The sequence below is a fragment of the Balaenoptera acutorostrata genome, chromosome 15 (genome assembly GCF_949987535.1).
Source record: "Balaenoptera acutorostrata chromosome 15, mBalAcu1.1, whole genome shotgun sequence".
NCBI classification, from domain to species: Eukaryota; Metazoa; Chordata; class Mammalia; order Artiodactyla; family Balaenopteridae; genus Balaenoptera; species Balaenoptera acutorostrata.
The window spans coordinates 66,164,499-66,183,935 of record NC_080078.1 but is presented as its reverse complement, the minus strand read 5'-3'; the positions used below and the strand labels follow the sequence as shown (position 1 = coordinate 66,183,935).

Below are 19,437 nucleotides of genomic sequence, written 5' to 3'. Positions count from 1 at the left end.
TCACTTTTTATTTATTTATTTGGTTGCGCTGGGTCTTAGTTGCGGCAGGTGGGCTCCTTAGTTGCAGCTCGTGGGCTCCTTAATTGTGGCCACCAGGCTCCTTAGTTGTGGCATGCGAACTCTTAGTTGCGGCATGTATGTGAGATCTAGTTCCCTGACCAGGGATCGAACCCAGGCCCCCTGCATTGGGAGCTCAGAGTCTTAACCACTGTGCCACCAGGGAAGTCCCTGTATCATATTTTAGATTCCACATATGAGTGGTATCATATGATATTTGTCTTTCTCTTTCTGACTGACTTAGTGTGATAATCTCTAGGTCCATCCATGTTGCTGCAAATGGCAATATTTCACTCCTTTTTATGGCTGAGTAGTATTCCACTGTATGTGCATGTATGTGTGTGTGTATCACGTCTTTTTTTTAAATTCTAATTTTTAATCATTTTTAATTTTTTAATTTATTTTTATTTTTTGGCCGTGCTGCGTGGCATGCGGGATCTTAGTTCCCCGACCAGGGATCAAACCCATGCCCCCTGCAGTGGAAGCACAGAGTCCTAACCACTGGACCACCAGGGAATTCCATGCATTTCTCTAATAATTAGCAATGTTGAGCATCTTTTCATGTGCCTATTGGCCATCTGTATGTCTTCTTTTTTTTTTTTTTTTTAAATAAATGTATCTATTTTTATTTTTGGCTGCATTGGGTCTTCGTTGCTGCGTGTGGGCTTTCTCTAGTTGTGGCAAGCAGGGGCTACTCTTCGTTGCGGTGCGCAGGCTTCTCATTGCGGTGGCTTCTCTTGTTGTGGAGCACGGGCTCTAGGCGTGCAGGCTTCAGTAGTTGTGGCTCGTGGGCTCTAGAGCACAGGCTCAGTAGTTGTGGTGCATGGGCTTAGTTGCTTCACGGCATGTGGGATCTTCCCGGACCAGGGCTCGAACCAGTATCCCCTGCATTGGTAGGCGGATTCTTAACCACTGTGCCACCAGGGAAGTCCCTGTATGTCTTCTTTAAAGAAGTGTCTGTTTAGGTCTTTTGCCCATTTTTCGATTGGGTTGTATATGCTGTTTGATTGGGTTGTATATGCTGTTCGATTGGGTTGTATATGCTGTTTGTATATTTTAGAGATTAATCCCTTGTCGTTCGCATCATTTCCAAATATTTTCTCGGAGTCTGTAGGTTGTCTTTTCGTTTTGTTTATGGTTTCCTTTGCTGTACAGAAGCTTGTAAGTTTGATTAGGTCCCATTTGTTTATTTTTGCTTTTATTTCTATTTCCTTGGGAGACTGACCTAAGAAAACATTGGTACAATTTATGTCAGAGAATGTTTTGCCTATGTTCTTTTAGGAGTTTTATGGTGTCATGTCTTATATTTAAGTCTTTAAGCTGTTTTGAGTTTATTTTTGTGTATGGTGTGAGAGAGTGTTCTAACTTCATTGGTTTGCACGCGGCCGTCCAGCTTTCCCAACAGCACTTACTGAAGAGACTGTCTTTTCTCCATTGTATATTCTTGCCTCCTTTATCAAAGGTAATTGACCATAGGTGTGTGGGTCTGTTTCTTTTCCTTTTAATTAATAATTAATAAGTATTCTTTGGGAGGATACTTTGAGGCTGTATAAATATCCAATCACTCATCAATTTTTACCCTCTAGTTTTAGAATCCATTTATGATCGTTGCCTGAATCAATATTCTCTGATTGTCAAATGATTCTATAATTTCTCCTTCTACATTTATTAAGGAAGAACTTTTCCTTCTCTCCCATTATTTAATATCTCTGTGGATTCTTATTTTATTAAGTGGGTTATAATCTGATGCTCTCAGCACTCCTAGATTTGTTCAGGGGATTCCCCTTAATCTGGGTTTTAATTCAAGCTGTGATTTAGGGCATGTGCCTTTCCTCTCTTTGGCCTTAATTTTCTCATCTGTAGGAGAGGGTTAAGAGCTGTGGGTTCCTAGAGGGGTGGGATAGGGAGGGTGGGAGGGAGCGAGATGCAAGAGGGAAGAGATATGGGAACATACGTATATGTATAACTGATTCACTTTGTTATAAAGCAGAAACTGACACACACACACACACACACACAAGAACTGTGGGTTACAGGGCTGATTGAATGAAATGCACCCAGGTTCCTAAATCTCCTTGGCAAGTATAGAGTGATGCCAGGACTGGGTGAACCCTGAGAGGCCCAGTATTTTATGGTATTCTTTGCCTTTCTTCTCTAGGCGTCCAGGGCATTGTGGATGCTTACCGCCAGGCCCTGCCCCAAGTTCGGCTCTATGGCCCCACCAACTTTGCACCCATCATCAACCATGTGGCTAGGTTTGCAGCCCAGGCTGCACATCAGAGGACGGCCTCGGTGAGGGTCATGGGAGGTAGTGGGGGGGACGGGGGACTTGGTCAGGGGCTCCCTTGAGGGCTATGTAACAGGAGACTTCTTGTCAGTGTGGGAATATGTGGCTGGGATGTTTAGAGGGTCTGCCTCAGTATATGAACGGACTTGCCCTTAGCAATACTTCGTGCTGTTGCTGCTGACCGATGGTGCCGTGACAGATGTGGAGGCCACACGTGAGGCTGTGGTTCGTGCCTCCTACCTGCCCATGTCAGTGATCATCGTGGGTGTGGGTGGTGCTGACTTCGAGGCCATGGAGCAGCTGGACGCTGATGGTGGACCCCTGCGTACACGCTCTGGGGAGGCAGCTGCTCGTGACATAGTGCAGTTTGTGCCCTACCGCCGCTTCCAGAATGTGAGTAGGGACAAGCTCGGGGACAGAATAGATCTGGGAGTTCAACCTTCCACCTCTCCCTGATGTGAGTGGGGACACTTACCCTTTCATCTGAGCCTGGGGCAGGGTTGGATGTTGGATTTTGTATCCTTTTGTAGACCTGGGGAAGCTGTCATGGGTCATCACTGAACTTGCCCCTCTTCTCCTTGGCAGGCCCCTCGAGAGGCACTGGCGCAGACTGTACTTGCAGAAGTACCCACGCAACTGGTCTCCTACTTCAAGGCCCAAGGTTGGGCCCCATTCAAACCACTTCCACCTGCAGCCAAGGGCCCTGCACAGGTCCCTCAGGCCTAGATTCCCTTGGAGTGGTAGACTGTGGCCAGTCCTCAGTCCTGTGTTCCTAAGGTCCCCCAACCCTGAACACACATTCCCTAGTACTAGCATTTTATGTTTTATACTTTTATGCTTACTTTTATACTTGCTATAGCCACTCTTGATCTCACCTGCTTGTCCCTGGAGCCTCTCATTCCATAAAGATCAATGAAGACCACACTTTTCAAACCACTCTGTGTTTCTGGGTGGGAATCTTTTACTTCTCCTCTCTGAGCTCATTTGTTGACCTTAGGGATTGTTGAGTGAAGGATTCATCTGATATAATAGCCCCACTCAAAGAAATTGGGTATTCCTGGCCACATACCTAGAGACACTGACTCTGTTTTTGAAAATGCAAAGACTGAATGTAAGCCAAACACCTAGCCTGCCCTGCCTCAGAGCAGAGCTGAGCTGTGAACACAGACAAGGTAGAAAGTGCTAGGGGAGGGGTGAGTTTTAGGATGGAGCAGGGGCTATGCTAGACTTCCTGGAGGATGGAGCAGTGGTGGTTCTAGTCCTAAAAATAGGCTATAAGCCTGAATTTTTTAATAGCTAATTTTTTTTCTTACTAGAAAATAAATATATATTCATTATAGGAAAAAATAAATATCACCCAAACTCCCATGTCCCAATAAAATATTTGGTGCATATTTTTTAATAGTTTATGCATATTTTTAGTGATACATGTTTTTTGTTTTACAAAATTGGGATCATACCATACATACTATTTTAGTATGCTTTATATGCTTTACATGTTTTTAAAATGTGTGCTAGTTAGTACAAAATTATTTCAAATATAAATATTGTATAAAATAGATTGTGGAGCAGGGTGTATTTTCTAGGGCAGACAGATTTTTCCCTAAATAGATATTATACTGTTTGCACTTTGTTTTTATTATATTTTGGGTATTTTATACATTAGAACTTATTGCTGATCTCATTTTTTCTAATGCTTATATATTACTCTGTGTATGAGTGTACTACAGCTTATTTAGCCAATCCCTAATTTATCAAGATTTGGGTCCCTTCTAGTTTTCTTCTGTTATAACAGTGCTGTAAGGAATATCCTTCTACATTTATCTGTGCATTTATAGGAATGTTTCTGAAGGATTTATTCCTACAAGTGATTGAGCAATCAAAAGATAGGAATATTTAACATTTTAATAGATATTGTAAATTGCCTTTCATAACAATTTTTTACCCATTTTGTTAATCTGACAGGCAAAAAAAATCTCATTTTTAGTTTGAATTTACTTATGAAGGCTAGGTATCATTTTATATGTTTATTTGTCGATTGTATTTCTTCTGAACAGCCTTTTTATAGATTGTTGTTGTCTTTATAGCCCTTATTCTGTTACAGTTATTCAGTTATTAATACATGTTGAAAATATTTCCTCCCAGGCTATTGTCTTTTCAGTTATAGTAATTTTTGGTCTATGTAACTCTTTTGATATGGAAATTAAAAATTTTTATGTATACCAACCTAGCTTGCTTTTTAAGAAATTATCCATGTATCATTATTTACTTTTCATGACATTAAACATTCCCTTATATTACCATTTCTATTGTCTCCATATTATTTTTGTAGTATACTTTTATCTTCTTAGATACTATTTCCAGTTTTTTCCTTCATAAACAACAGTATGATGGACATCCTCAAAGTATTAACTTAGATTATATCTACATACTATTTTAGTAGTAGATACTCCACACTGAAGTGGAATTGCAGTGATTAAAAAGTATAAAAAAATTTAAGGCTTTTGTTACTTACTATGAAGCTGCCCTCTAGAAAAGCTGTATTAGTTCATTAGTTAGAAAACCTTAGGCTTTAAGAGTAATAACCCCAAAATTTAAACAGATGGATGCATGTTCCACTCCCCCCACATACTCATGCATTCCACTTTCTAGTGGTGTAACCACTGTTAATAGTCTATATATTCTTCCAAAACATGAACACACTACAAAGGATCCTAACAGTCAAGATGTTGCATGTTTCTTTGTTCACACTTGTTCCCCTTTTCTCCTCTCGACCTGGGTAGAACTCATTAACCCTTTAATGTCCGTCTCCTCCCTCTTTTTCCCTCCAATTCTACTTTTGACCCTTAGAGTGAAGAGTTCTTGGATCAGTCAATGAATTCTCCCATTTTCTGGAGCATCGTCTCTCCCCTATCAGGCTCCTTGAGGGCAGGGACTGGTAAATACTAGACCACCTGTACTGTGCCTAGCATAGTCGGGCACTCAGGTCCCAGTAAAGACAACCTGAGTAAAGGCGACCAGGCCTGCATCAACTCTGACTCAGATGCTTCCTAGAGGTTCTCAAGTCTCCCTAGTTTTTACCTGAAGGGGTAGTTCCTCCTCCACCTGCACCTAGCAAGAGTTGGGGTGAGAATTGAGTTGCACAAGCATGGCTTGTGCTGACTGGCAGCTCTGCAAGAGGGTGGTAGGCTTGGGGTCCTGCTGTGGTTCAGCTCTTCGTTAGCTGTGTGACCTTGAGCAACTTTCCTGACCTGAGTGGCTTCCGCCTCTGTGGTTGTGAAGATTAGTTAGGGTAAGGCATATAATGTCCAGAGTACTGTCTTGTGCACGTGGTAAACACTCCATAAACATCATCTACTCCTGCTACTATATCGACCTGGACTTCTCAAAGAGGGCGTTTTGGTAGACCCCCCAACCATGTTTATATACGAAAGGCAACTAGAGCGCCACACACCCCCCTTCCTGCAAGAGACCTCCACTCTACTCCAACAATCATCATGTTTAATGGGCCCCAGACCTCCACTCTACTCCAACAATCATCATGTTTAATGGGCCCCCCCCGTGGCACTGTCCCCTGCCGCCTCTGAGGTTTGAATGCCATGGGCTCGGACTCGATACAAGCATGTGAAATGGGGGTGGCCCCAGTTGCTTAGAATCTGGATCTTCACCTTGGGAAAGGCAGCTGGGGGGTCATTCTGGGGAGACAAATGGATCATGCCAAGGCCTGGTCTCCCAAGGGCTGCCTTCCTCCCCAATCTTCCTTCACTGTGAGACAAACATACCTCTAGGTGGAAAGTCTGAATCTCAGATTTCTCCACATCGAAGGTGAATTTCCCCAAGAAAACTTCAGTCTCATCATCAACCTGGAGGCCCTAGTAAGTGAAGAATGAGTGGAGGAACAGTGAGGCACAGGTGGAGCAGGGAGAGAGTAGGTTGTGTGGATGCAAGGATATATAATCCATGTAAAGTACTCCACACAGAGTAAGCACTCAATAAACCGTAACTAATATTTGAATATGGTTATAATTATTTATAACCTACAGCAGCCTTGAGAGGCAAGCGGTAGTATCTCCATTTTATGGATGAGCAAGCAAAGACTCAGTAGTCTCAGTTTTCATGACTGCCTTGTTGTGCTCTCTAGGCAAAAATCCCCCACGTCCTTGGCCTCAGCCCCACTTACATAGACTGCGAAGTCACGCGGGGCGCTCTTGGCTCCCCGGGTGTGTGCCACGCTGGGCGGTGGATGCTGCAGAGTGATGTCGCTCAGCTGCACACGACCCGGCAACTGGATCACCACCTGGCCCTGGTCGCCCTCAAAAGCCCAGCAATTCCCAGGGAACACATCTGGCTGCAGGCCGGCGGACAGACACACAGCCCATCAGAACCACAGGACAGGTTGACCCCATCATGGGCCCCGCCCAGTCCTCCACCCCTAGCCCAGTATCTCTCCAGTATCACGTTGTCCTCGGCCTCACCCAGAGCCTCACCCCAGACAAGCCAGGCCCCGCCTCCAGGACTTCTGCCCAGCAGGCCCCCGCCTGGCGCCACGCCCTCAGTTCAGTCAGGTCCCACCCCAGGGGAGCTGCCGGGGGTCCTTTCCCCAGAATCCCGCCCCAGGTCCCGTTCCGGGATCTAGGTTCCAGGCCCACCTCCAGGATAACCGTGGGCGGTCGCGCATAGTTCCAGAAGCTGAAGCGATTCCAGAAGTAGGCAGTGTTCGCATCCTCGTAGTCGGGGGACGTCTTCTCTAGGTCGATGGACGCTCCTGGAGCAGGGAGAAGCAACCATTCAGAGGCTCCTAGGCCTGACCGACAGCTGGGGCAGGGTCTGTCTGAGGTCAATCTCCTGGAGCCGGTCATGTGCATAGTTCTGTCTGTGTCTCTGAGTCTCAGTCTCTCAGTGTCTCTGGGTCTTACCCACAGAGCTCAGCGCATAGTCGGGTTTCCGTACAAAGTCCTCACTCAGCCTCTGGAATACGAGTTTGGCCACTCTCTGAAAAGAGAGAGGGTGGGGCCTGGAGGGGCGGGGCTTGTGGGCAGATTTTATAGTGGGGCAGAGTTCTCTGGGGATAGACTTTGTGGGCCCCGGGAGAAATTCCGAAGTCGGGGCTCTAGGCAGGGCCTTAAGGCTCAGGACCCAGGGAGCGGAGCTGCAAGGTGGGCCGGGACTGTGCAATGGGTGGAGCCACGGGGCCAGGCTCCCGGGGCCCGAGCTCCTGGGCCTGGTTCTGAGAACAGGATGAGTCTGCGGGGCTCACCTCGCTGTTGGCTGCGCGAACGCTGGACACCTCCTTGTGGAGTTTAACCAGCTCAGCCCGGAGCTGCTGCAGCTGCTGCCCCTGGGAGCGCACGCGCTCGTGGTATTCGCTGCAGGCAGAAGGTTGGCACGGTGCAGTTGGCTCCCTGTTCCCCCTGGACACTTCAGCACCTTTGAGGCCCCCAACTCCCCACCCCAGGTGCCCTCTCTCACCTTAGAGTCAGCATCTCCTTAGGTTCCTGTTGGAGGGAGGAGGGAGAGACAAAATACAGTGTTGCTGAGCTCCCACCCACCTCTATTCCCATCTCAGTGTGGGAGGCCAGACTCAAAGGGCCTTGCTTCTGAGGACTGCCAACCCCTGCCCCCCTGCCCTGACCTTCCAGGACCTCTCAGAGACAGACCCTCAAGCACCTCTGGGCACAATCCCTCAGAAATCTCCTCTTTATATCCAGCCTTTCCTTAGGGTTATAGCTTCCAGCACTGCCCCGCTCCCAGCGGCCCCGGGGACTCCACACAACCCCCAGGTTCACAGCCTGCCAACCACCCACCCCGGGACAGTCTCCCCAACTCACATTCTCCAAAGGAGGGGCCAGGCACAGGAGCCCCCACCAGAGTGCTGGAGAAAGAGGGGGCTGGTCTCAGGGGAAGGGAAGGGAGAGGGTTTCCCTGGCATAAAGGGGACAGTGGGGAGAGAAGAGGCTTGAAGGGGCTGAGTCTGAGGGGGGACTAGAAGGCTCTGAAGGGGACTGTGAGGAGCTGTGAGCCTCTGAAGAGACTGAGTGCGCTGAAGGATACAGGAGAAAAGGTACCAGGTTTGCCTCCAAAGCATCCAGGGCTGGGGCCCTAGGGAATTCACCACCCTCTCACCTGACAGAAAGAGGCTCAGCAGTGACACAGCCGTGAGCAGGAAGCGGATGGAACAGACCTCCCTGAAGAACCAGAGGGAGGCTGAGGCCCCGATACCCTCGCGAACCCCACGGACCCCACCCCAGTGTCCTAGACCCAGCTCCTGTGAACACAGGTGTGAATTGGCTCAAGCCTCAGCCGGGTCTGGCCCTGCTCCCCACCCCCTCAAGGAGCAGCCCCTGGGGCTCCCCTTTCCCTCCCTCTGACCTGTACACACTGACCAGCACACCTCCTACCAGGGATAACAACACGCTCAGCACCTGGAAGAGTAGGCCTGAGGAGAAGAGAGGGGGCTCAGAGAAGGGACTAGGCTTAGGGAGGGGGGAGAGATGAGGGGCTCACAGAGCGTGGTGTTCAAGGTTCAAAAGGGGCTTGGGGAAAGGGGCTCAGGAACAGCGGTGTGGGCTAGGAGAATTAGATGCGGGCAAGGAGAATGAGTTGGATTCTCATTCTTAGGGAAGATGGATCGGGCTCAGAGAAAGGGCTGGAGAATCAGACACGGGCCGGGGGCTCAGAACTGAAAATAGGGCCCCAGAGGTGAGAAATGGAATTCGGAGAGGAGAGCCAGAGGGTCAGAGGGGATCTGGGCTGGCCTGGCCCGTACTCCGGAAGCTCTTGGACACTCGCGGGGGAGGTATCTCCTGCCTCAGATCCAGAGTCGAGAGAAGGTCGAGCTGCTCCTCAGGGACACCGGGAGAGCCAGCCGGTTCTGCGGGAGCCCAAGGGGCTCCACTGGGGCCTTGCGCACCGCAGGCCCGCTGTTTCCCCGGCACCTGGCCGCAGGTTCCCCAGCCCAGAAGCAGAGCAGCCTCAGAGGCTTTGGTTCCACCGCAGCCCCATCCAGGCTCTCTCGCAGCGCTCTAAGGCCCCGCGCCCGGAAAGCTCAGTCCAGCCGTGGTCCCACCTCCCAAACGGTGGCCCCGCCCCCAGCCTTAGGTCTTGATACGGCCCCATTTCCCTGGTAGCCACTCATGCTAACACCGAGGCCGCGCCTCCTCAGTGGTGCCCAATCACAGGACTTTCCCCGCCCCTCCCCAGGACCGTCCACCACACCGAGGCCCCCCCCACCTTGGGGCATCTTATCTAGTGCCTCCTCTTTTCACGCTACAGGTCCCGCCCCTTAGGAGGTGCCCAGATAGTTTTATCCCGCTTCCGCGCCAAGCCCCACCCCTTAGGCCCCACCTACTCCCTCCTCTCACTGGGTTCGACCCCGCCCGCACCCGAGGCCCCGCCCCTCACGGTTGCTGCGCCACAGGCGGTCGGCCCGTTGTGGCTCCGAGGTGCCGGCTTCAGCCCAGAGCTTCCAGCCCTTGTGGTTCTTCCGGGCACTCCAGCGCTCAAGGCGGGCTCACCGCAGCTAGAGCCCCGGGCTCTTCTGCCCTCGGGCTCCCCGGGCTCCGGCCCTGCTGACCGGTGCCCGCAGCTGTCCCCCGAGGTGACGCTCACAGAGCTGTTGCTGTTGTCGCTGTAGAAGTTGGGCGTGTGCTTGTGCGGGAACACGGCAGAGCCCGGGCGGGGGCTTCGCCGCATCCTGACCCCGGGCTGCCCCCCTCACGGACGCCAAAGTCACCGCCTCAGCCGCCAAGGCCCTCGGCCCTCCCTCACCAGGTGCGCGCCGCCGGGACCCCAAGGACTTTGCCTGCAGCCGGCGGGCCCCGCGGCCTGACCCAACCCTCTCCCCTATATCTGGGCCTGCCTGCTGACTTCATAGAGGAGACCACGGTCTCCGCCGAACGCTCTGGTGCGGCGTCACAGAGCTAGTCGTGACGTCACTGGGGAGCCTTGGCAGTCTCTCTTATTCTTTCCCAGGTTAAAGCAAGCAAGGACATCACAGCACTTCCCAGAACACCCCGTCCAAAACTACACTCTGCGTAAAAGAATTTCTATCCCCCTTCCTGCTTTGTTTTTCTCCTTAGCACTTATTACTGACATGCTATGTGTTTTCTTTTTCCTTTCTTTCTTTTTCTTTCTTTCTTTCTTTCTTTCTTTCTTTCTTTCTTTCTTTCTTTCTTTCTTTCTTTCTTTTTCTTTCTTTCTTTCTTTCTTTTTCTTTCTTCCTTCTTTCTTTCTTTCTTTCTTTCTTCCTTCCTTCCTTCCTTCCTTCCTTCCTTCCTTCCTTCTTTCCTTCCTTCCTTTCTCTTTTCTTTCCTTTCTCTCTTTCTCTCTTTCTTCATAACCTGTTACTCTCAGTACAGCAGTAAACTTTATGAAGGCAGGGATTTTTGTTTTGTTCACTACTGTATCCTCCAGCGCCTAGATAGGCCTAGCATGTGGTAGGTGCTCAAATATCTGTGAACGAATAAATGTTAAGGAGCAAGGGATCACCCACAGCGCTTCTCAATAAAGTCTTTTTAGTTTCTTAGTCTCTTTTGCTCTACAACCTTTCAGGCCCCTCCTCTCATCCTAGTCATTAGGCCAGAGAACTCTGACCTCAGGGATCTGTGGGTTCCTCTCCCAGACCCATATTCACCAGGGGTCTGTGGGGTGAGAATTCAGTACCCACCAATCTCCATACCCACACTCAGACCATCTGAGTCACCTAGAAGGGAATGAGGAATCACACATGATCACAGCCAAGAGACCAGATGTTCCCAAACTCCTGCTGTGCAACAGGATAGTACCAGTGCAGCTTATAGAAATTCAGGTTCCTAGGCACACCTTGAGATATTACTTTAGCATTTCTAGAGTGGGCTCAGGAATGTTCATGTATATTTTTTAAAAGATTTATTTATTATTTATATATTTTATTTATTTTTGGATGTGTCGGGTCTCAGTTGTGGCACACAGGCTCTTCCTTGCGGTGCGCAGGCTCCCCTCTAGTTGTGGCACAAGGGTTTTCTCTTCTCCAGTTGAGGCGCGCGAGCTCAGTTGTTGTGGCATGCGGGCTTAATTGCCTGGAGGCATGTGGGATCTTAGTTCCCCGACCAGGCATCGAACCCACGTCCCCTGAATTGTAAGGTGGATTCTTTACCACCGGACCACCAGGGAAGTCCCAGAATGTGCATTATTTATTTATTTATTTATTTATTTTTGGCTGCGTTGGGTCTTTGTTGCTGCACGCGGGCTTTCTTTTTTCTAGTTGCAGTGAGCGGGGGCTACTCTTCGTTGCGGTGCACAGGCCTCTCATTGCAGTGGCTTCTTTTGTTGTGGAGCACGGGCTCTAGGTGCACAGGCTTCAGTAGTTATGGCTCAGGGGCTCTAGAGCGCAGGCTCAGTAGTTGTGGCGCACGGGCTTAGTTGCTCTGCGGCAATGTGATCTTCCCAGACCAGGGCTCGAACCCGTGTCCCCTGCATTGGCAGGAGGATTCTTAACCACTACGCCACCAGGGAAGCCCAGAATGTGCATTTTTAACAACCACATGTGTGATCCTGATTAGGGACCATACTTTGAAAAGCAGTGCAGTTCATCCTGTGCATATCACACAGCTAGGCAAATAGGTCCAGAAAGGGGAAAGGATTTTCCTGAGACCAAAGATTAGAATTCCAAAATCCTGCCCTGGAGTTCAGTACTCACCAGTAAACCACCAGTAAACCCCAAGTGAAGGACCTCTAGCTTTTGGATTAGAAGTGTTTTGAACACCTGCTATGTACAAGGTAGGGACACACATTCAATCACTCACCAATTCAGTAAATGTGTTGAGTGCCTACATGCTAATACTGGGAGCTCGGGGATTCATTTATTAATACATCCATTCGGGCAGTGTTTTGAGGGTTTGCAATGTACCAGACCCTGAGCTGGGCATTGAGGACAGTGAGGAGAACAAGGAACAACATGAGGTCTCATGTCCTCGAGTCCTCACAGGCTAGCAGAGACCAGCCTGGGGTCTGGCCCTCTCCCCTTGCCTCCATCCCCACCCTGTCGCAGCTCCCACCCTACAAGGAGGCAGGAAGGAGGCTGAAGCTGGTGCAGGCAGGGAGGACTGAGCTGACCACAGGGACCTTACCCCTATCTCTCTGTCCTCCCACTTCCTCCCTACCCGTGACCCCCAGGACTGCTGATTTTGTGTTTGACTAAAGGGCAGGGATTGCTGAACCTGCTGGGTGAGTCCAGTGAGTCAGAGGTGATTCAGGTGGGTGGGCAGGTGGGCAGGAGGGCAAGCAGGCAGAGGCAGAGCCAGTGGCCCTGGGACAATGGCTCTGACTGTGTGTGTGCGGTGACTGACACCCATGACCGACAAGTGACACTCAGCTTTCGAGGTGAGGTTTGCAGGGGTGCTCTGAGAATTTTTGGAACTGGGGCGCTCCAGTTCCTCCATTCCCCAGGCCCCCCACCCCATCCCTAGGCATGTCTACAGCCTGTCGCCTTTCTCCCCAAGCCCAATGTCTCCAACTCTCTGCTTCCCTCCCTCCCTATCTTCTATGTCTCTTTAAGGGTGAGTCCAGGGGGATTAGACCCTGGGCCAAGGGTGAATGGAGGGATGATTTTTTGTGTGCATGGGGAGGAGCTGATAAATGACTAGATTCAATTCTGAGCAGGTTTTATCCAGAAAACAAGGAGAATTCACTGTGGTCAAGAAGCAGATATTGGTGAGGTCAGTGGGGTTGGATTCTGGATGGGGAGAAGCTGATCTGTGACCCATCTGAGTCCATCCTGGGTTTGGGAGGTTTATTCCTGGCTTTGGGAGGTATAGTCTCAGGAGGTGGGATTGGTTTCTGGCTAGAGAGGTTAGACTCAGTTTGGGCAAGTCAGAATCAAGACTGGGGTGGATTAGTTCTTGATTGGTAGTTAGCCCCAGATCAGCCCTAGTTTGGGAGGGTTGGTTCCAGGTTTAGGAGATCAGTCATAGAGTTAGCTCTCAGTTTTTAGGGTTGGCTCCTATTTCAGGGTTGGGAATAGGCTCTGGATTAGGGGTCAGTGTCAGCCGAGCATTGGGTGTCACAAGGTTCCTCCTATTCCCAGCTGTTCCATTGGCCACACTATGGGGCTCCACTGGCTGGGGAGTGACTGTCTGTACAGGTGGTCAACTGCAGCCGTGTGTTCAGCCCCAGGTGAGCAGGCCTGGGGAGCCAAGGATGCAAGTAGGGGTAGAGGGAAGCTTGCGACCATTCTCCGGGGTCATTCTTCTGCTTCATGCCACACCCCCAGGTCTCTGGGGACGCTGGTGATCTCCCTGCAGCAGCTACAGACTGCAGGGCATTTGGTGCTTCAGGAGGCCCTAGTGGATGAGAATCTGCTCGTGTCCTCGGTGAGTTCCGTCAGCCCCCAGCCTGCCACCCCCAAGCCTGAGAGTCCCTCTAGATAGAGGGTTCCATTTCTCCGAGGGGAAAACCCAGACCCAGACAGGAGTGGTAACAAGGCCCCTGAGCCAGGGCGCCTTTCATTACAGCCCCCAGGCCAAGAATCGGGTTCAGCTCTGAGGGCCAGGGTTGTGTGGCAAGGGGAGAAGATAAGGAGCTCCGTGCTGCTCCCTGACCCTGTACCAGGCGCAGCTCCTGTTGGGGACGAAGATGAACCTGGCTGGATTTTCCTGGTGTTTCATGGAGGGGCAGTACAGCCTGGTAGAAATGAACCTGGGTTCAAATCTCGAGTCCACCACTTCCCAGCTGAGAACTTGGACAAATTATTCAGCTTCTCTAGGCTGTTTCCTCACTTACCTTATGTGGAGTTGTACAAAATATCCAGCTTTTCATTCAGTCTGTTGTCATTCGTTGAGCTCTGATTATAAGCCAAGTGCAGTGCTGAGCAATGATGATTGAGTGGTGAACAAAACCAGATAAGGACTTGCCCTCTTAGAGCTCCGTATCTGAAGAGAGAGACAAACATTAAACAAATATTCACACAAATAAATGTAAAATTGCCCCTGATGGGTGTTACAAAAGAGCTGGGAGAATGTATAACAGAGGGAGGTGACTTATTTGGGGTTCAGAAAAGGTTCCCTGAGGAAGTAATGTTTGAGCTTAGAATTGAAGGATACGATAGGAGATAAATAAGTGGGAGGAGAGAATGTTCCAAGCGGAAGAACCAGCATAGGCAAAAGCCCAGCGCCCTGAGAGAGCATAACCAGGGTGCAGGGCAGGAGCAAACCCCATAAGGGATGGGGCTGGAAATGTTGGCAGGGGCCAGACCATGCAGAGCTGTGAAGGCCACATTATTGGATTTCCAAGAGCGATGAGAGAATTTTGGAATTGTGTTGGCTCCCTTAAAGAGGTTACTTGCACCAGTTAAGCTCTTGATAGCTTATGAGTACTCACTATTATTAATGATCATAGAGGAACCACAAGTCATCAGAGATGCAGGCCAGGAGGGTCTCTGTTTATAGGTGGAGTAAAAGGCATTGTCTTTGGGCTTTTCTTAGCATCAGGGTAGTTTGAGGGGCCCAAGGCCTACTGTGTATCTGGTTTTAGATCCAGGTGGAGACTGACCTGAAGTACCAGCCCCCAGAGGGTGAAACTGGAGCCTGGGCAGAAGAGGACTTTGGAGCACCCATTCGGGACAGGTAACCCTCCCACCCACCTAACCAAGGCCCAGGCAGGCCTTGGTAAGGGAGAAGTGGTACCCAATTCCACTGTGGATCTGCTGGATATGGTGACCCTTGGACCCGTGCTGCCCAGGTTGTAGCTCTGTAGTCAGGCCTGGCCCTCTCCTGTCATTTCTCCTTCTTCCAGCTCGGAGCTGATCATTCCCAATGTGGGCTTCCAGGAGCTGGAGTAAGTATGTGGGGATGACCTGGGATTACAGGGTCAGTCTTGGGATTGGGAGCCAGTGATGTGGGGTCAGTCCCTGGGTCTGAGATCAGTACTGGACCAATTCCAGGGTGAGAAGTCAGTCCTAGAATCAGGGGTCAATTCTGGAACTAGAGGTTTCCCAGGTTAGGGGTCAGACCAAGGGGCAGGGGTGGGTCCTAGAGTCAAGGAAGTCAGAGATGGGTGCCCAGAGATGGGTGATAAGTCCAAGACATGTTCCTTGACAGCCTTTCCTGTCAGGCCTGGGGAGGCCCCGCTGGAGCGGTGGGCAGCGGCGTTGGGCCGCAGGCTAGCTCGAGGAGTAGGTCAGCAGGACGATGAGGACAATGAGCTGGAGCTGGAGCTGGAGGACGAGCCTGATATGGAGCTTTCTGGCGTCGTGTTCAGCCCCCTCAAGAGGTAACTTGTACTCACTGAACACCTGCTCCCATAGCCTACCAGTGTGTCAACCTCACTCACTCATACATGCAGGCCCATGCCTCTCCACCCTCACAAACACATGGTCTCAGGGTATGGGTGGGGAGTGGATATCCTGGGGTCAAGGGTCATTCACTCCTAGGCATAGACACTGCTACATTCACACACAGTTACACTGGCTCACACATGGCTTCTGGAACCCATGAAAGTGATGAAATCCTGATGAGGGCAAGGAATTTTGCCTCCTTTGTTCACTGCAGTGTTCCAGTGCCTAGAACAGTGTTGGTACATAGAAGGTGCTCAATCAATCTTTGCTGAATGAATGAATGGTTTTAGGGCTCCAGGAATGAGTCAAATTCTGAGTGTAGGGCTGAGATGGAGGCAAGATAAGGCCAGAGGGACTCAGAATCCAAAAGTTCAGAGGGAGAGGAGATCTTATCGCCAGCACCAAGCAAGGGTGTGTGTGGAGGGCGGGGTGGGGGGGAAGAAGTGAAGTGAGAGCTGACTGTAAGCCTCTCGGGGAAGCCAAGCTCGGGGCCTGGCCCGCGGGGATCCCTTCCAGGTATCCAAGGCCCAGGACTTCCAGGTACCACTCCCCCTCCAGGCCTGAACCCTTGGGGAATACCACCCGCCCTCCACACCCGTTCTTCCCTCGTACGGAGGCAGGCTTGGCTTCCTTTTCTCCCCCTTCCCCACCCTTTAGATGGGGGTCACGGTGCTCGAGGCCCGGAAGCTGGTGGGAGTCAACATTAATCCCTATGTGGCCGTGGGCGTTGGGGAGCAACGCCGAGTGACCGCCACGCAGCGCAGGACAAATTGCCCCTTCTTCAACGAAGTGGGTGCAACCAAGGAAGGGGGAGCCTGAGGGAATGGGCGGGACCCAGGATAAGAACTGTGGGGGGGGCGTGGCCTAGGTGGAAGCGAGCCTATTGGCGGGTCTGAAGCTAAGGGCTCTGCGGGGAAAGGGTGCAAAGAGGTGTGGTCTCCGTGTTGGGGGCGGTGGTGGTGAGGAAGGGTGGGGAAGGAGGGTGTTCTCTTTGCCAGAGGCGGGGGCCACCTGGCGTGAACCCTTCACGTATAACCTTCTCTCACTTCTCTCGCTTCCCCACTTCAACCCAGTACTTCTTGTTTGAATTTCATGAGACGCGGTTTCACCTCCAGGACTTGCTGCTGGAGATCGCGGTGAGGGGGGTAGGGGTGAGAGGTTTCCGTCAGAGAAGGGGAGATGCCGAAGCTCCAGGACTAACGCCACCTTTCCCCAGGCTTTCCATTCGCAGACCCTCCCCTTTATGGCCACCCGGATAGGCACCTTCAGGATGGACCTGGGCATTATCTTCGACCAGCCAGGTACTGAACCCTCCCCTCGCTGAGACTCCTCTGCACGGACAAGAGAAGCTGAACCTCTGGGCCCTGAGTCCAGTGTACTAACTTGTGAGACAGCAATCTCTTCCGACGTCTGACCTCCGCGCACTCCCGCTCCTCCCTCCTGAGCTGGACTTGAACCCCGGCCGTTGTCCAACACTCGGATCGCAGCCCCACGACCACCCTGCGCATCCCGCCGGTCTCCCCTGACCCCTGGTCCGCTCCTCCGTCCCCAGATGGCCACTTCTATCAGAAATGGGCTTCTCTGCACGACCCCCGGGATACACGCGCCGGGACCAAAGGCTTCGTCAAGGTCACTTTGTCCGTGAGGGCGCGCGGAGACCTGCCCCCTCCGCTGCCACCCCCGGGCCCAGGCCACAGTTCGGACATTGAGAAGTGAGCTGGGGTGAGATGCGGAGGGGAGACTAGGCCGGGGCGTGGCCTCCGGGATGCGGAGACGGGGAGGGGCCGAGCCTCGGGCTTCTGGGCCCCTCAGCGCCCGGCTCCCCTAGGAACCTGCTGCTGCCGCGTCAGCTGCCAGCGGAGAGGCCGTGGGCGCGGCTGCGAGTGTGCGTGTACCGCGCCGAGGGGCTTCCGGCGCTGCGCCCCGGCCTGCTGGGCAACCTGGCCCGCGCCCTGTACGACCAGCGCGTCCTCATGGACCCCTATGTGCGGGTGTCTTTCCTGGGGCAGCAGGTAAGTCCCTCCCGTCCCCACTCGGCGGAGGCCGAGGCCCTGATCCGCGCTGACCCCTCTCCGCCTGTCTTCGCCGCCGCGCTCAGGGCGAGACGTTGGTGCGCGGCGAGGCGACGGCGCCCGAGTGGAACGAGCTGCTGAGCTTCGTGGAGCTCTTGCCGCCGCTGACGCGCGGCCTTCGTCTGCAGCTACGGGACTACGCGCCCCTGGTCGATGTGGCCCTCGCCACGCACGTGCTGGACCTGAGGCAGATCTCGCATCCGGGCCGGGCGGGTGAGCGCATCTGGCCGACGCGTGCCGCCTCCGCCTGGGCCCTGTCTGCCCTGGGTCCCGCCCCCGACTACAAACCCCATCCTCGCGACCTAGCTCCGCTTAGAAAGTCAGGTCCACGCCACATAACAACCTTGCTCCAAGCCGGCTCCTTCCTTCGGAACCTCACCTGTCGCCCGCAGACTTCAAACCCTAACCCTCGGTTTGGCTCCGTTGACAAAATCCTAATTACAGCTGAATATCCAGTAATCACTCCAGCCCTGTTCTCCCTACAGATTTACACGCACGAAAACAAGCCCTGTCCACATTAACCTTTTACTCCGGACCCTTAGGGCGTCACCTGTAGCTCCACCCGAGTCCTGATTCCACCTCCAGGACTCTGGCTCCGCCCCTAGGGCATTTCTCCTGTCCGCAGCGCCTTTAGGAAGAGAACAGGTTTAGACGTGCTCCCAGGTCTTGGTCCACAGCTGTTGGTCCGCAGCTGTTCGCAGGCTTCCCTTCCAGAGCAGCCGAGGCCCAATCTGACACCCCTCCCCCTTTGACCTTGCAGGAAATAATTACGGGTGTGGTGCATACACTGACCCAGTACCCACCTGCTCCATGCTTCCCTCCAAAACACTGTTTTTGTGTCCCCCACAGCGGGGTTTAACCCTACCTTCGGCCCGGCCTGGGTCCTTCTCTATGGCTTACCCCCCAGCGGGGGGCTCCGGGATGGTCCTCAAAGTCTCAATGAAGGCGTTGGCCAAGGCATTTTGTTCTGCGGCCGCCTGCTGGTGCCTGTGTCCATGGAAGTGTTGGAAGGGAGAGCTGAACCTGAGCCTCCCCGGGCCCCACAGGGGTCCAGGTTGTCCCGGCTCATGGGAAAGAAGAAGAAAGCCAGGCGCAGCCAGACTCCAGCGGGGATTCAGCAGCACCCGGATGCCAGCTCCAGTGCTGATGCGCCTGAGATTCCTAGAGCAATGGAGGTGGAGGTGGAGGTGGAGGAGTTGCTGCCGCTGCCAGAGGTGGGGGCTGGAGTTTCGTAAAGGGGCAGGGTCACTCTCAGCTCTGGAGTGTGTAACCGGCTCCCAAGCATGAAAAACACAGGGGTAGGGATTGTCTCAACTTGGGGGCCTGGGTGAAGACTGCAGTGTGTGTACACATGTGCTCTTGTGTACAAGAGCTCATGTGGAAGGAGGAGGGCTGACAAATCAGAGGTGAGCCAGAGAGGACTAAACCCCGGGTCCAATGGGTTGGGACAACAAGGGGCAGAGGAAGGGAGGACACCAGCAGAGAATCTTCTAGGACTTGGTTGCAATGTCTTTCTGTGGGCACTGTAGCCAAGCATAGCCTGGGCTGCAAACTGGGAGGGTGGAGGCTGACTCCAGCCTGACCCGCCTTTTCCAGAACGCCCTGGTGCCCTGCGAAGATGAGTTGCTCTTCACTGTGCTCCTCAAGGCCACCATGATGGACCCCGCCATGGCCTCCCAGCCCATCAGCTTCGAGATCTCCATGGGTGCGTG

The 19,437-nt window shown here is 52.3% G+C and overlaps 3 protein-coding genes across 13 annotated transcripts in view; 2 read left to right on the top strand and 1 right to left on the bottom strand.

Moving 5' to 3' along the window:
* LOC103016306 (RNA-binding protein 12) overlaps positions 1 to 4,649 on the top strand; it is a 38,328-nt gene extending 33,679 nt beyond the window's left edge. For 10 of the 11 annotated variants that reach the window (XM_057529770.1, XM_057529776.1, XM_057529768.1 and 7 more), the window contains 3 exons: positions 2,216 to 2,349; positions 2,501 to 2,737; positions 2,930 to 4,649. In XM_057529770.1, coding sequence (XP_057385753.1) covers positions 2,216 to 2,349; positions 2,501 to 2,737; positions 2,930 to 3,070 — 512 coding nt within the window. In that variant the 3' untranslated portion in view covers positions 3,071 to 4,649. The remainder of the gene's footprint in view (positions 1 to 2,215; positions 2,350 to 2,500; positions 2,738 to 2,929) is intronic. The other variant, XM_057529775.1, reaches the window with a different exon arrangement.
* A 1,218-nt stretch (positions 4,650 to 5,867) lies between these two features.
* Positions 5,868 to 10,150, bottom strand: SPAG4 (sperm associated antigen 4). The gene is made up of 12 exons (XM_007193208.2): positions 9,727 to 10,150; positions 9,111 to 9,215; positions 8,714 to 8,780; positions 8,468 to 8,529; positions 8,173 to 8,216; positions 7,814 to 7,839; positions 7,602 to 7,710; positions 7,261 to 7,336; positions 6,994 to 7,109; positions 6,525 to 6,692; positions 6,127 to 6,216; positions 5,868 to 6,039 (listed from the first exon to the last, which is right to left on the bottom strand). Exons 1-12 carry the CDS (start codon positions 10,034 to 10,036, stop codon positions 5,890 to 5,892), a joined length of 1,323 nt encoding a protein of 440 aa, XP_007193270.1. The 5' UTR covers positions 10,037 to 10,150; the 3' UTR covers positions 5,868 to 5,889.
* Positions 10,151 to 12,958: 2,808 nt separating this feature from the next.
* Positions 12,959 to 19,437, top strand: part of LOC103014165 (fer-1-like protein 4) — a 45,877-nt gene continuing 39,398 nt past the window's right edge. Inside the window, 15 exon segments of the mRNA XM_057529716.1 lie at positions 12,959 to 13,042; positions 13,407 to 13,495; positions 13,593 to 13,692; positions 14,852 to 14,943; positions 15,113 to 15,154; positions 15,431 to 15,589; positions 16,133 to 16,193; positions 16,311 to 16,442; positions 16,727 to 16,859; positions 16,862 to 16,972; positions 17,206 to 17,365; positions 17,482 to 17,665; positions 17,752 to 17,938; positions 18,575 to 18,939; positions 19,322 to 19,430. Coding sequence (XP_057385699.1) covers positions 12,959 to 13,042; positions 13,407 to 13,495; positions 13,593 to 13,692; positions 14,852 to 14,943; positions 15,113 to 15,154; positions 15,431 to 15,589; positions 16,133 to 16,193; positions 16,311 to 16,442; positions 16,727 to 16,859; positions 16,862 to 16,972; positions 17,206 to 17,365; positions 17,482 to 17,665; positions 17,752 to 17,938; positions 18,575 to 18,939; positions 19,322 to 19,430 — 2,008 coding nt within the window.

What these genes read in the sequence shown, in the direction of transcription:
- SPAG4 (XM_007193208.2), bottom strand. Translation starts at nt 10,036, where the DNA reads ATGCGGCGAAGCCCCCGCCCGGGCTCTGCCGTGTTCCCGCACAAGCAC. An exon ending in GTGCTGGTCAGTGTGTACAG is followed by an intron (nt 8,530 to 8,713) that starts GTCAGAGGGAGG and finishes CTGGTTCTTCAG; the next exon opens with GGAGGTCTGTTCCATCCGCT. An exon ending in CGCCCACGGTTATCCTGGAG is followed by an intron (nt 6,693 to 6,993) that starts GTGGGCCTGGAA and finishes GCCGGCCTGCAG; the next exon opens with CCAGATGTGTTCCCTGGGAA.